Source organism: Haematobia irritans, chromosome 5 (genome assembly GCF_050003625.1).
Source record: "Haematobia irritans isolate KBUSLIRL chromosome 5, ASM5000362v1, whole genome shotgun sequence".
Taxonomy (NCBI): domain Eukaryota; kingdom Metazoa; phylum Arthropoda; class Insecta; order Diptera; family Muscidae; genus Haematobia; species Haematobia irritans.
The window spans coordinates 132,258,870-132,273,921 of NC_134401.1; the positions used below are offsets into that span (position 1 = coordinate 132,258,870).

The following is a 15,052-nucleotide window of genomic DNA, read 5'->3' on the forward strand; positions in this document are numbered from 1 at the left end:
GAAATAAAATTTTGACAAAATTTTCTATAGAAATAAAATTTTGAAAAAATTTTCTATAGAAATAAAATTTTGAAAAAATTTTCTATAGCAATAAAATTTTGAGAAAGTTTTCTTTAGAAATAAAATTTAGACAAAATTTTCTATAGAAATAAAATTTAGACAAACATTTTTTTTGGAAATAAAATTTTGAAAAAAATTTCTATAGAAATAACATTTTGACAAAATTTTCTATAGAAATAAAATTTTGACAAAATTTTCTATAGAAATAAAATTTTGTCAACATTTTCTATAGAAATAAAATGTTGACCAAATTTTCTATAGAAATAAAATTTTGACAAAATTCTCTACAGAAATAAAATTTTGACAAAATTTTCTATTGAAATAAAATTTGACAAAATTTTCTATAGAAATAAAATTTTGTCAAAATTTTCTATAGAAGTAAAATTTTTGATAAAATTATCTATAGAAATAAAATGTTGACAAAATTTTCAATAGGAATACAATTTTGACAAAATTTTCGATAGAAATACAATTTTGACAAAATTTTCGATAGAAATACAATTTTGACAAAATTTTCTATAGAAATAAAATTTTCGATAGAAATACAATTTTGACAAAATTTTCTATAGAAATAAAATTTTGACAAAATTTTCTATAGAAATAAAATTTTGGCAAAATTTTCTATAGAAATAAAATTTTGACAAAATTTTCTATAGAAATAAAATTTTGACAAAATTTTCTTTAGAAATAAAATGTTGACAAAATTTTGTATAGAAATAAAATTTTCTATAAAAATAATTTGACATCATTTTCTGTAGAAATACAATTTTGACAAAATTTTTTGGCTCGAGTTGTAACTGTGATCGCAAATGGTGATTTTCTCTTGTAATGATTCCCCATATAGATCGAATTGGTTTTGGATTGATATTTGCATATGTATAAATCGTTTATATGGGATTTATTTATTTAGTTTTTTGTATTAAAAACCCACAAAAATTACATATATTACAAAAGAACTACACATTCTGAGAACGCTTACAATTTGAATTCTGCAGTAGCCTTTATTCCTTTTGTCCTCTAGAAGGCAAAACGGTTTCTAACCATTTTTGCATGTATTAGGCGGGCGGGGTATTTATTCCAAAATTAATCTCGAATCGGTTAGTTCAAGACCACTTAGCTTCTGATGTCTTTGAATTATTTAGTTTATATTTCGGAGGCAAATTTCCTGAATACTTCTCTCGACATTCTTCCTCCCATTCCTTGGGATGAGCTTTTTTGCGATGGCTATGCATATTTGCATTGGAGTTGAACGTTTTCGGGCAATATGAACATCTATATAAAATAGTCCCTGTATGGGTAGCCATATGTTCCTAAAAATGTATAAATAGAATTGTTGGCAATATTCTTTGTATAAATTCTCAAGACAATAGATGTACCTTTAGCGTACTGGATCTTTTGTAGGCCTTATCGCACAATGTACATTTAAAATCGTATCCCAATTCATGTTTATCTTTAATATGTTTCTTCTGAGCCTTGAGGGTAGGAGAGATTTGTGAGCATAAATGACAAGGGTATTGCTGTTTACCACCTTCAGGATGTTGCGATTCTTTGTGGCGTTTTAATCCTCTTTGATTTGTAACCTTTAAGCCGCACACATCACAACTGATAGTAGGTAAAGGTACTCCTTGATGTTTCAATATATGACGTTCCAAAACATCTTTTCCGCGCATTTTTTCACCACATATATCGCAAACTAGAGCATATTTATTTAAATGAACCACGCGAACATGATTTGTCAATAAATTGTGATTACCAAAACTGGAAATGGAAAAAGAAGTCAGATTATGATTACATATACTTAAGATTAACTTACGGCTTTCCACAGTGTTCACAAGAAAATTTCTTCTCTTCCTCCGAGAGATGAATAAGTTTATGATTTTTCAATCCAATCTTGCGGGAAAATGCTTTACCACATATATCACAGACATATGTCTTTTCTTGTAGACCATGAGTTTTTACATGCAACATTAGACAACGTCGCTCGGACAGTACCTTCCCACAATGCTTACATTTGAAATATTCAGGATTCAAATGACATTGAATATGATCAACCAAAAGACAGCATTTGAAAAATTTCCTATCACAACATACCGCATAGCCTGTCTCATTATGCTGCTTTATAAAATGTCTACGCAATTCATTGAATGTGTGCATAACGGCTTGGCATATTACACAAGTGATTTTAAAATGTTTGGCCAAAAATTCATCGATTTCATTACGTTTTGTCTTTCTTTTGTAGTATGGGTTAACACGAGGTTTCCACACATTGTTTGCATCGGTGGATTCCTCATTATCGGTTTCGTTGTCGCTATATGAGTCTGAGGTATCAAAATTTGAATCCATATCTTTGGGACTGCTGCGATTTTCATCTATATTTGATTCACTAATAACATTTTGAGTTTCCTTTTCTTCAGGCATAATTGGTGGAATTTCTTGTTTTTGTTTTCTTGATTTTATACGCCTTGGATATTTAGAAGGTAATGGTTTCTCTAAGGGATCTGTATTGACAAGCTTGTTTTCTGCGAAGTTATCGACCGGTATAGGTTCCTCTTCGATAACATTTTCTGCTTTTACCAACAATGTTTCACTATCTTCATTCGCATTCCTAGTAGCCAAATTTACTACTGGAGATGCAGTTATATTTTCACACTCCAAATTGCTTAATGTGAGGGGTTCATTTGTTTCTGTCACTTCCGTTTTCAGCACAGAGGCAAAACATTTTTGAACCTGCTCTATACGAATGAAAAATTTGTGAAAGTCATTAAGACAATTCCAGCATGTAGTACATAGCCATGAGTAAGATGTTATAGATTTCTGAAAAGGAAAATGCAATTACAGCTATTCAAAATCGATTGAAGAACTTAAAATCAAAGGAAACTAAAGTGGAAACAATATCATTCAAGGGATTAGGTTAGGTATAGTTGCAGCCCGATATTTCGGGCTCACTTGGACTATTCAGTCCATTTTGATGCCAAAATGGTGAACTTCTCTCTTATCACTGAGGGCTGTCCGATTCTATGTTAAGTTCAGTGACAAGGGACCTTCTTTTTATAGTCGAGTCCGAACGGCGTTCTACATTGCAGTGAAATACTCAGAAATGTCACCAGTATCACTGAGGTGGGATAATCTACCGCTGAAAAACTGTTTGATGTTTGGTCGAAACTTGGTTTGAACCATGACCCTATGTATGCAAGGCGGGCGTGCTAACCTTTGCATCACTGTGGGCTTGAAAGACGGATCTAAACTATTTCTCGTTGGAGAAACCAAACTATCCAAAATATTTTAATTCTATACATTATTACGGTTTACGGTTCCAATCTATGATAGTATTCCTACTTACAAAAGGCCAAAGGTGTTTTTCTATTAGACTTTCGATGTTTTCTTCTTGCCATATCTTCGATGCATATGTTATACAGTTTTCCCTCAACGATTCCAAACATAATAGACATGAATCCATTTCGATAAAAAACTAGTTTCTGGTAGATAAAATAAATTTTAATATTTTCAGTGGGCCAAATAATAATGGGACAGACAGCCCACAATAGTTCTATAAGATAAATTTGTTATAAACACATGCTTCTTCTTGCATGCTTCTGCCATCCACAGCAAAACGAGAGCTCAGAGTTTCTCAAAGACCGAAGCCTAGCCAATAGTAATAACGGCGTCAAAAAAAAAATTGTATGGAAATTTGAAGTAACGAACAGAATTTAAAGTTTTGTTCGATTTTTTTTAATAATATCAAGAAAGTGAAATAGTGTTGTTTAATGCATTTGGTGTGTCCCAACATCGATAAAACGCCTGGATTATTGGAAATATGTTTAGGTGACTGATTTGTAAGAAACTTCAATACGATATCGTCATTTTATTTTCGTGTATTTTTGTCTTTTTGCATTTGCAGATTTGCTTGCGAAATGTATTTGGCTAGACACCAAGAATATCATACGCAGAAAAATTTTATTTGTGATATATGTGGAAAAGCAGAACCCACAATACATGCCCTTAAGAAACATGAGAAAAAGGTGCATACACCCAAAGTTCCGGGCCAATGTAATTATTGTGGTAAATGGTATTCCAGTCAATGGACAGTAAGACGTCATATTCTCAATATGCATGTTCGAGCCGATGAAGATCACACTTGTGAAATATGTGGATTTGTATCATCAACTCGGGAGGCAAAAAAGAAACATATACATTTCAAACACAATCCGGAGAAAAGGCATAAATGTTCTATGTGCGAGAAGGCATTTAAAACGCCCACTCTATTGAAAGTATGTTAATTTACAAAAAAAAATAATAATGATTAATTGTTAACAACTTTGTAATTTGTCTTTTGCCAGGAACATATAGCAACACACACAGGAGTTGATTTATACAATTGTGACTATTGTGATGCTTCATTCAAATCGAAATCCAGTCGTTCGACCCACTACCGACGTCATCATCCCGTTGAATATAGTAATAACATGATGATTCGACCTCGCCCGAGTGGTATTAGCCATTATGAAGGGACGACAATTTCAACTGAAACTATTGAAAATACAGGGAATTAAGACTATCGTTATACACAATGCTAGAAGTCAAATGTATAAACAAATTTTCGAAATAAATAATGTTTTGAACATTCCAAAAAAATAGTGTCTATTCAACAAAAACAAAGTTATTGTTCTACACACAAAAAATTTTGTTATTCCTAACAGCAAAAAAGTTTGCTAGAACAGCAGTTTTTGTTTGCTAAAAAAGGGAAAGCTGTCAATTTCATTTTTCTGTGCTGAAATAGAAAAAAATTAAAAAATTATTGCTGCATTAAAAAAATGGCTTGCTAAAATTTTTGACAAACATCACTGCACTAGTTGAAATAGCTGTACTTTCTTCTTTGTAAATGTTATTGCATATTCAAAAATTACTAATTATTTTTAGTTGTTGAAATATTTTAGAGGTCCAATGTGTATTATGGGACTGTCTCGGTCTAGCTGAAACTACAATTCTCATATCAGATAGACCGCAGTGAATTTAAAATTTTATTCAGATAAACAACCAATTTCAGCAAACTACTACAGACACCAAAATAACAGATTTTTTGCTGTTTTAGTTAAAACGGATCTTTAGTTGTTGAAATTTTTTAGAGGTCCAATGTGTACTATTTTTCTGTGCTGAAATAAAAAAAAAATTAATAAAATTATTGCTGCATTAAAAAAATGGTTTGCTAAAATTTTTGACAAACATCACTGCAATAGTTGAAATAGCTGTATTTTCTTCTTTGTAAATGTTATTGCATATTCAAAAATTACTAATTATTTTTAGTTGTTGAAATATTTTAGAGGACCAATGTGTATTATGGGACTGTCTCGGTCTTGCTGAAACTACAATTCTCATATCAGATAGACCGCAGTGAATTTAAAATTTTATTCAGATAAACAAACAATTTCAGCAAACTACTACAGACACCAAAATAACAGATTTTTGCTGTTTTAGTTAAAACACAAGATTTTTTTTGTTTTCTTTTGAATTTTCTCTTGAATCGGTTGATATATAAAAAGATCGATTATTTAATTCAATTTGTCGCCATTTCTAATATCTAGCGATCTTTGCTATAGCTTCATCGATATGTATTCTATTTTTTACATTTACAGATTTCCCTGTGAAGTGTATTTGAGTAATCATCGAAAGAAAAATCATAATAATACATCCAAAGGTTTTAATTGTGAGCAATGTGGTATAATAGCACGTACTTTAAATGCCCTTGAGAGGCACAAACGCAAAGTACATACACCAAAGGATCCCGAACAATGCAATTATTGTGGCAATTTATATTCCACAAGGGCAACATTACAAAAACACATTTTAAATATGCATGTCCTTGCGAATAAAGAGCATCGTTGTGAAATTTGTGGTTTTGTATCCTCCACAATGGAGGCGAGAAGGAAACACATTGAGTTCAAACATAATCCCGTAAAGAAACATAAATGTACAATGTGTGAGAAAGCTTTTAAAACGCCTACTTTACTAAAGGTAAATATAAATAAATACAATTTTCAATAAAATTTAGATCGATTTTATGATTTTTTATGATTTCAGGAACATATGGCCACACATACTGGTATTGATTTATATAAATGTGCCTATTGTGAAGCAACTTTCAAATCCAAATCGAATCGTTCAACACATTGTCGACGTCATCATACAGTAGAATATAGGCATAATATGTTAAGACGGGCTCGACCCAGTGGTATATGAAGTAATTTATTTATTTATTTTTTGTAAACATTCAATGTAATGATATATAGTTTTAATAATAAAAAAACATTTCTACGCGTAGTACTAAGTTCGTTTCAAGGAAAAGTTATGAAAAAAGAGGGAAAACAGGTAAAGGTACTTTTACAGAGGCATTAAGATACTAGAGATTTCATAAACGCAATTTTCAAAAAATATTCGAAAGAATCGCCTTCAAGAAGCGAGTAGTTTGGATATTGCAAATCTATTTTTGTATATTTAACATTTGAATCCAGTTTGCAACCTTCAACCGTAACAGTCATAAGCAATTTATCATGACAATGGAAAAAAAATTATATCCAACTCTTAAGGGATTTCCACTTATGTTTACAAAAGTCCTTCTGGTCTAAACGAATGTTTAAAATATTAAGTTTAGAAAAAAGGGGCACTTCCTGTGTTACTTATCATGGGAGAGAAGAATAGATTACCCTTGGGAGAAAATTATTTAGTTTCGTGTTATCTTTAAGGCCACACTTATAGAAAAAATTAAAACTCTTTATTTTAGCATACATTTGTTCGAATTGGCAATACCCGTTGAAAAAATTCTGATTTAATTACGAAATCAATTGATACAATTATTTTTTTAATTTAACCCTAGACAGTCTTCCTTCGTCAAAATGACGACGCGTAATTTCATTTTCGATTTAAATTGCATTTTAGTCGATGGGGAAATGATAAATTTAAGATACATTAATTCAACTATTTTATGAATTTTTGATTGTACTAATTAAAAACAAATTGAATTAGAAAATAAACTCAATATTGTTTCTCATTTTTGCTCATGATGCAAAAAATCGTCATTTTTTTGACGATTACTTTTCTTTAATAAACCATTTTAAGGAATACAAACTTTGTGAAAATTTGCTTTGGGCTATTCCCCATCAAGTTATAATGAAATCTGAAATTAAAATGTATAATTGTATGCCTTTTTTTGCTGATTTAGTTTTCACTTTAGTGAAAAAAATGACGATTTTAGCGGCTAAACTCGAACTTAATACCCACCTTTAAATGATTCAATCACGAAAATCATAGAATTAATTGGAAATTAAATATATTAATTGAAAATAAAAGTTAATTTTTTCGACACTTTCAATTAATTTTTTATTGAGTCAATTAAAATTTTGTTGATTTTTAGCTCAAAACTCATTTTTTTTTTAATTATTTATTAATAATTTTTTTTACCTTTAAGGTGGGTATTAAGTTCGAGTTTAGCCGCATTTTTTTACTAAAGTGAAAATTAATCAGTAAAAAAAGGCATAAAATTATACACATTTGTTGCTGATTTTATTATAACTTGATGGGGAATAGTCCAAAGCAAGTTTTCACAAAGTTTGTATTCCGTAAAGGTACTATTAAAGAAAAGTAATCGTGAAAAAATTGCGATTTTAGCGGCTAAACTCGAACTTAATACTCACCTTTAGATGAAATAATTTTCTTATACAAAATTTAATGATTCTGTTATGTATATATAAATTAATTATTTGCGAACAAAATTTTCAATTAGGTTTTTTATTGAGTACAATTTTAATTTTTATTTAAAACCTTTATTACAAATTTTTAATGATTGTTTTAACTGATTTATTTATTTTTTTAAATTTTATTAAAATTAATTAATTTCTCAATTTATAGCGTTTTTGCTTCAATCAACATTTTAATTGGAAATATTTTGGTAATATTTTTTTGCTTTAACAGCAACACATCTGCTACTTGATAACAGCAGACTTGCTGCAATAACATGTTTAGTTTCCTGAAAATGACTGCTGTTACAATATGGATGAATTGTGGCATTTGATCGTTTTTCGAATTTGATTTTTATAAAGCCTTTTTAAATTTAGGGAAGATTTTAATGATTTCAATAAATTGGAAGTTGGATATTCAGCAATAATCGTTTAATTAATTGTTAATTAATTGTTCGCTGTAATAGCAAGCGTGTTTTTAGTCAAAACAATAGTAGGGCTGTTTTCTTTTTGCACTGGATGCAACATTTGTATGGGCTATCCAGAACATCGTTGCACTGGTGTTCTATCCAGAACATCTCATCAGTGCAAGTCGCGCCGATGTTGCCAGATTGTATTTAGATAAGGTGACGCTTCTTCGATTCACAATAGCAATTTATTGTGACTATTTTATCGAAAAACATGAAATTCAAAGTGATACAGTGTCATAAATAATCGCAGCAGTAAATATTTATTACTAATTGAAGCATTTCATACATTAAAAATGCAAGATTTCACTTCTTTTCTGTGATTGTTTTTAAACAGCTGATGACAGTGTTGCATATTTTTGGAGATGTCCTGGATAAACGAGTACTCTGTTTTATTTTAGTCCTTAACGGCTTAGCATATCCAGTGCTAAAAGAAAACAGCCCTAGTAATAAGATTGCTGTTATATAAAACGAGACAAATTTTCTTTTCTCAGCAGAGTAACATGGCTGAAACAACTGACTTTTTATTTGCTCTTATTACTGATTTTTTTTTCCTTTGGAGTGTGTTATTAAATCTACAATATTTGCAAGTTTTCTTAGCCTTTGCGAAGATATCTTAACCTCGTACATATTTTGTTTTGTGTAAGACTATGCAGATGTGTGTGTGTGTGTTGTCAGTTATTCATCTGTGTGATTCAAATGATCACTGCCAATATGTTTTTTTTTAATTTTTTCAGATTTTCATGTGAGGCCCATTTGACCAGACATATGAAATATCATAATCCCTCTAAAACATACATTTGTGATATATGTGGTAAAGCTGAAACCACAATAACTACATTACGAAAACATAAAGAAAATGTACATGAACCAAAAGTTCCGGAACAATGTAAATACTGTGGTCAATGGTATTCAAGCCGAAGAACTGCTCTACGGCACATAAGAAATATGCATGTGCATGCCGATGAGGAACATCGCTGTGAAATTTGTGGATTTATATCCTCGTCAAAACCAGCTAAGAAGCGACATATTGAATTCAAGCACAATCCCGAAAAGAAACATAAATGTACAATGTGTGAGAAAGCCTTCAAGACGCCCACTTTGTTGAAGGTACTTGGTTTTGAAAGTGCAAATAGTGTAACATTTCAATAGTGTTTTATCATATTCTAGGAACATATGGCCACTCATACTGGTATTGATTTATATAAATGTGCCTATTGTGATGCTACTTTTAAATCGAAGTCGAATCGATCAACACATTATAGACGTCATCATCCCGTGGAGTATAATATGAATATGATTAGGAGACCTCGTCCTACTAGTTTGCATAACTACAGCAATGTAACTTAGTTAAGATAATATTTTTAAGTATTTCCGAAAATATAAAATATATTGAAATAAAAATAATTTGTGTTTCCTTAGGGATAAAATAATAAAAATAAATGACCAATTCAAATATATGATCCACTATGTTTTCATTTAAATCCAACATTTTTTAATTCGTGTTACTGTTACTATTTTCCAGATTCTCCTGCGAACCATATTTGATACGACATCTCGAATATCACAATCCTTCTAAAGATTTCATATGTGATATTTGTGGTAAGGCCCTACCCACACATGATACCCTAAAGAAACACAAGACCAAAGTACATACCCCCAAGATACCCGAGCAATGTACCTACTGTGGCAAATGGTATTCTAGTCGTTGGACAGTACAACGTCATGTCCTTAATATGCATGTGCGAGCCGATGAAGATCATACATGTGAAATATGTGGATTTATATCTACCACCAGAGAAGCGAAAAAGAAGCACATTGAATTCAAGCATAATCCCGAAAAGAAACATAAATGTACAATGTGCGAAAAAGCATTTAAAACTCCAACTTTATTGAAAGTGAGTAGAGAATTAATTTTTGTAAGATGTTTGATTGATTGGGTTATTTTCTTTTTTTTTAGGAACACACAGCTACTCATACTGGGATTGATTTATATAAATGTGCTTATTGTGATGCTACTTTCAAATCTAAATCGAATCGTTCCACCCACTACAGAAGGCATCATCCAGTCGAGTATAATATGAATATGATAAGACGTCCACTTCCGAGTGGTATAAGCAAATATGAAAATACCATTGAGATACAAAATATGTAGAGAATATTATTATCGAAGCCATTATGTATTATTTCTATAATAAAAAGAATGTTTGCTTATTCCTTGTATTTTTCTTTTTCTTTGTAGCAATGCGCGATATTTTTTCTCCTATTTAACAACGACCAAACAAAGCATCTCTGTTATTTGCTTGATTTCCTTTTACTTGTATTTTATCGTTATTATTTGCATTGAACCAAACGCGTAAATGGCAAGTAGCGACGAGCGTTTTGAGTTCCCCAGGATGGGGTGATATCTCCGGCACTGTTTAACCTCTACCTGACCTTGATTCCACGCCCACCTGACGGCGTCGTGATTGTATCATATGCGGATGACTGTACAATCTTGGCATCTGGGCCCAATGTTGATGACATCTGCGATCGTTTAAATGTCTACTTAGCTAATCTTACCAGTTATTTAACTGCGAGAAACTTGAGGATATCCCCCACCAAATCCTCAGCCACACTATTCACTACATGGACGGCAGAAGTGCGCAGGCAGTTGAATAGTAGTGTCGATGGCGAAATAATTCCGACCACAAATTACCCCAAGATTCTTGGGGTCACATTCGACAGCCTTTTCAGGTCGTCTGCCCATGCCACTGCAATTTTTAATAAGCTCCGTGGTAGAAACAAGGTCCTCAAGTCACTTGCCGGCAGTACTTGGGGTGCGGACAAAGAAACCTTGTTAACTACCTATAAGGCAATTGTCCGGTCAGTGGTAAACTATGCAGCGCCAGTGTGGACACCGCAGACTAGTGATACGCAGTGGAATAACATTCATACCTGTCAGAACGCTGCCCTTAGAACTGCGACTGGGTGTCTCCGCAGCACACCCCTGGATCACCTTTATGTGGAGACAAAGATCATCCCTGTGCGAAGACACAACTACATGTTGTCAAAGCAGTATCTCCTGGGTTGTTATCGCAGTAATCATCCAAACCACCATCTCATGGATGCACAACCACCACCCAGGAACGTAAGGGCTGATATACATAATCTAGAGCGCGAGATCCAGCGCTACAAAAGAGAACCTCTAGATCAAGCAGCGTACCAGGCAGGTTTGAACAGGATTCATGAGGATACTGTAGCTGAAGCGGTGAGAAGCTACAAGGTTAATCCTGTTCTCGGAGTCCTTCCACCGCCCATAGCACCGGAGGAAAGAGACCTCCCACGGCAGACTAGGGTAGTTTTAGCCCAGTTAAGATCAGGCAAGTGCAGCCGCATCAATTCCTATTTATCAGTGATTGATAGCAGCGTAGCTGACGTATGTCCAATTTGCAACCAAGGGCCACACGACACGCGTCATCTTTTCTCTTGCCCAGCTAAACCAACCCGACTTACCGCCAGGTCACTCTGGACCCATCCCACCTTAGTCGCAGAGTTCCTCGATCTGGCCACAAGCTGAAGTACCAAAGCGTATAACATAAAAATGGATGAAATCACAATAAACTGTTACAACGACAACAACGAGCGTTTTGATGCAAAGACAATAAGAGTGTAAAAATTGACTGCTGAGAACATAAAACCGTGGTTCGATGCAAATAATAACAATAAAATACAAATTAAGAGCAGGAAATAACTTGGAACAAGGAGAAAATATATATTTGCACAAAATTTAACATTCCATTAAAAATTTAAGTTTATCATCAAAAATTGTAAATACAAAAACTTACAAGCATGGTCCAACATGGTTACCGTCAATGCAACATTTGGTATGACGTAAGCCAATTTCCCATATTCTACACTCTTATTATCTTTTGAAGTCTATTATCAAAGTGGGTGCTTAACGCAGATTCCCACATTAAAAATCTCGTATTAGGATCCCCCAAATGTATGTGCTTCAAATATTCTTTAAGAAAAGTTTTATATTAGTATTTTTTTTATTTGGTTCTCCTAATAAAATCCCACAAAAGAGAATACAGAATACTTAACATTTTTTGCACGTGTAAAGATAGGCATAAATTTAAACTATAACTATGTGGTATTTAGCTTAAAAATCTATTTTCCATATAAATAGAGTGGGGGTTAATAGTTCCAATGTGCGGAACTAATATCGAATTGATTAGTTGGAGACGACTTATCTTCTGCAATCTTAGAATTAATTAGTTTATATTTCGGTGGCAAATTTCCTGAGTACTTCTCCCTGCATTCTGCTTCCCATTCCAAGGGGTGTGCATTCTTGCGATGGCTATGCATATTGGCGTTGGAGTTGAACGTTTTTGGACAATATGAACACGTATATAAAGTGGTTCCTGTATGAGTTGCCATATGTTCCTGCGAATGTATAAATAAAATATTTAGTGTCACACGTCTTCCAAAAATGTTAAAGTCGTTTATTATACCTTTAGGGTACTGGACCTCTTGTAGGCTTTATCGCACAATGTACATTTAAAATCGTATCCCAACTCATGTTTATCTTTAATGTGTTTCTTTAGAGCCGTTAGGTTTGGGGAGATTTTTGGGCACAAATGACAAGGAAATTCTTGTTTTCCTCCTTTAGGATGTTGCGTTTCTTTGTGGCGTTTTAGTCCATGTTGATTACTAACTTTTAGACCACACTCATCACAGCTAACTGTAGGCAGGGGTAGTCCTTGGTGTTTCAACATGTGACGTTCCAAAGCATCTTTTCTACGCATTTTTTCACCACAGATATCACAAACTAGATCATTCTTTTTTAGATGAACAAATCTTACATGATTTGACACTAAATATTGACTGCCAAAGCTGGAAAAGGGGAAACAAAGTATTAAAATCTTTAAGTACAAATATTTGTTATAACTTACGCTTTTCCACAGTGTTCACAAGAAAATTTCTTCTCCTCCTCGGAGAGATGAAGGAGTTTATGATTTTTCAATCCAATCTTGCGGGAAAATGCTTTATCACACATATCACAGGCATAGGTCTTCTCTTGTACACCATGGGTTTTGATATGTAACATTAGACAACGACGTTGTGACAAAACTTTGCCACATAGCTTGCATTTGAAATATTCAGGATTTAAATGGCATTGAATGTGATCAACTAGAAGGCAGCATTTGAAAAATTTTTTCCCACAACACACTGCATAGCCTGCCTCATTATGTTGCTTTACAAAGTGTGTACGCAAATCATTGTATGAGGGCATAACCTCTTGGCATATCGCACAAGTGATTTTGAAATGTTTTCTCAAAAATTCATCTATTTCATTACGTTTTGCTTTGCTCTTATAGTATGGATTAGAACTAGGTTTCCACTCATTGTTTGCGTCCGTTGATTCCTCTTCATTGTCGGTTTCATTTTCGCTATACGAATCTGAAGCTTCAAAATTGGGATCTTCATCTTTTTGGCTGCTCGGCTCATCGGCTTCATCCATATTTGATTCATTGTTAGCATCTTGAGTTTCCTTTTCTTCAGATATTTTTGATTTTCGTGGTTTTAGACGCCATGGATATTTAGTGGGTAATGATTTCTCTAATGGATCTGTATTTACAATTTTGTTTTCATCTGAAAGATTATCGATCGGCATGGGTTCCTCTTCAGAAACATTTTCAGTTTTTATAATTGTTTCGACATAACAACTTGGCTCTGTGTCTTCTGTTTTAAGTACAGGTGGAAAACATTTTTGAACTTCCTCTATACGAACGAAAAACTTGTGAAATTCATTCAGACAATTCCAGCATGTGATACAGATCCATGAGTTATATGTTATAGATTTCTAAAAAGAAAAATACGATTATAATCAGAATTATTTGGAAGAACTATATACATTGAGCATGAAATTCCCGACCTACACCATTGGCATTAAAAATGATCCTCTTTCTGTATAAATACAATTTCAAGTATGCCAGATCAGTCACTAAGTGAGAAATCTATTTGCCAAGTGTGCACCAAACTTTTTTCTTGTAGCTTTTACCATCAAAATATTTCGTATGTCCTTTACCTCTGACTTTACAGTCTCATTTATTTTTTCCCAAACATATTCGACTGAAATCAACTCATTGCATCCTTTGATTTTCATACCAACAGACAACTCTTTTAGAGGAACTGCTATAAAGTGCCACATTATATACTATTCCCAGGTCGAAACAAACGTATCCAATACTACGGATATGTAACTGTAGGTAACTTCGCAAAGTGTCTTACAAGAAAATATTAGGGAGGCACTGTAATTGTGCTAAACCTTTTTTAAAGGCCGATGAGCATACACAAAAATTTGTGTCCCGAAAATTACCATGGTTACATACTACCCTCTACTTACAAAAGGCCAAAGATGTTTTTGAATTAGATTTTCTATGTTTTCCTCCTGCCATAACTTCGATGCATATGGGATGCAATTTTCCGTTGATGGTTCCAAACATAATAGGCATGAATTCATTGCGATACAGGACTTCTTTCAGGTAGACCAAAAACCTCAGGACCCAAGTGCTTTGGAACTACAAACTTTTCTTTTCGTTCTCCAGTTTCTTGGCCAATGGCCCCCATATATATTTATTGAGCCGATAACAATGTTGTTTTTTTTATATCGATAGGTGAATGGTAAACAAAACTATATCTGTCCTGCTCTACTGCACAGTAGAGATGGTAGAATGGTGAATGGGTTTGTAATAGGTGTGTTTGTTTACTTTTTCAACATATAACTACAAGTCCAGCTGCTTGTAACAGAAT

General features: G+C 33.0%; 4 protein-coding genes across 8 annotated transcripts in view; 2 read left to right on the forward strand and 2 right to left on the reverse strand.

The window, feature by feature from the left end:
• LOC142238735 (uncharacterized) overlaps positions 1-10,477 on the forward strand; it is a 109,874-nt gene extending 99,397 nt beyond the window's left edge. Inside the window, exons 3-4 of one of the 4 annotated variants that reach the window (XM_075310454.1) lie at positions 9,780-10,152; positions 10,215-10,477. In XM_075310454.1, the coding sequence (XP_075166569.1) occupies positions 9,780-10,152; positions 10,215-10,409 (568 nt within the window). In that variant the 3' untranslated portion in view covers positions 10,410-10,477. Of the gene's footprint in view, positions 1-5,690; positions 6,070-6,135; positions 6,376-8,991; positions 9,365-9,424; positions 9,662-9,779; positions 10,153-10,214 lie in introns of those variants that run through there. The other 3 variants (XM_075310457.1, XM_075310459.1, XM_075310464.1) reach the window with 3 other exon arrangements.
• LOC142238737 (transcription factor grauzone-like) lies at positions 915-3,622 on the reverse strand. Its single transcript, XM_075310465.1, has 4 exons — positions 3,401-3,622; positions 1,874-2,874; positions 1,437-1,818; positions 915-1,370 (listed from the first exon to the last, which is right to left on the reverse strand). Exons 1-4 carry the CDS (start codon positions 3,515-3,517, stop codon positions 1,164-1,166), a joined length of 1,707 nt encoding a protein of 568 aa, XP_075166580.1. The 5' UTR covers positions 3,518-3,622; the 3' UTR covers positions 915-1,163.
• LOC142238738 (zinc finger X-chromosomal protein-like) lies at positions 3,739-4,692 on the forward strand. Of its 2 annotated transcripts, none has more exons than XM_075310466.1 (3): positions 3,739-3,882; positions 3,959-4,328; positions 4,398-4,692. In XM_075310466.1, the coding sequence occupies exons 1-3, from the start codon at positions 3,875-3,877 to the stop codon at positions 4,608-4,610; spliced, it is 591 nt and encodes a 196-aa protein (XP_075166581.1). In that variant the 5' UTR covers positions 3,739-3,874; the 3' UTR covers positions 4,611-4,692. The 2 variants fall into 2 exon arrangements, with proteins under 2 accessions (XP_075166581.1, XP_075166582.1); XM_075310467.1 differs by having other exon boundaries at positions 3,755-3,893.
• Positions 10,478-12,266: 1,789 nt separating the features above from the next.
• On the reverse strand, positions 12,267-14,889 carry LOC142240625 (transcription factor grauzone-like). The gene is made up of 4 exons (XM_075312328.1): positions 14,646-14,889; positions 13,192-14,102; positions 12,751-13,132; positions 12,267-12,682 (listed from the first exon to the last, which is right to left on the reverse strand). Exons 1-4 carry the CDS (start codon positions 14,760-14,762, stop codon positions 12,434-12,436), a joined length of 1,659 nt encoding a protein of 552 aa, XP_075168443.1. The 5' UTR covers positions 14,763-14,889; the 3' UTR covers positions 12,267-12,433.
• Positions 14,890-15,052: the final 163 nt, after the last annotated feature.

What these genes read in the sequence shown, in the direction of transcription:
- LOC142238737 (XM_075310465.1), bottom strand. Translation starts at nt 3,517, where the DNA reads ATGGATTCATGTCTATTATGTTTGGAATCGTTGAGGGAAAACTGTATA. An exon ending in TGTGAACACTGTGGAAAGCC is followed by an intron (nt 1,819 to 1,873) that starts GTAAGTTAATCT and finishes TTCCATTTCCAG; the next exon opens with TTTTGGTAATCACAATTTAT. An exon ending in AAAGATCCAGTACGCTAAAG is followed by an intron (nt 1,371 to 1,436) that starts GTACATCTATTG and finishes ATACATTTTTAG; the next exon opens with GAACATATGGCTACCCATAC.
- LOC142238738 (XM_075310466.1), top strand. An exon ending in AAACGCCCACTCTATTGAAA is followed by an intron (nt 4,329 to 4,397) that starts GTATGTTAATTT and finishes GTCTTTTGCCAG; the next exon opens with GAACATATAGCAACACACAC.
- LOC142240625 (XM_075312328.1), bottom strand. Translation starts at nt 14,762, where the DNA reads ATGAATTCATGCCTATTATGTTTGGAACCATCAACGGAAAATTGCATC. An exon ending in AAAAACATCTTTGGCCTTTT is followed by an intron (nt 14,103 to 14,645) that starts GTAAGTAGAGGG and finishes TTTTCTTTTTAG; the next exon opens with AAATCTATAACATATAACTC. An exon ending in AGAGGTCCAGTACCCTAAAG is followed by an intron (nt 12,683 to 12,750) that starts GTATAATAAACG and finishes ATACATTCGCAG; the next exon opens with GAACATATGGCAACTCATAC.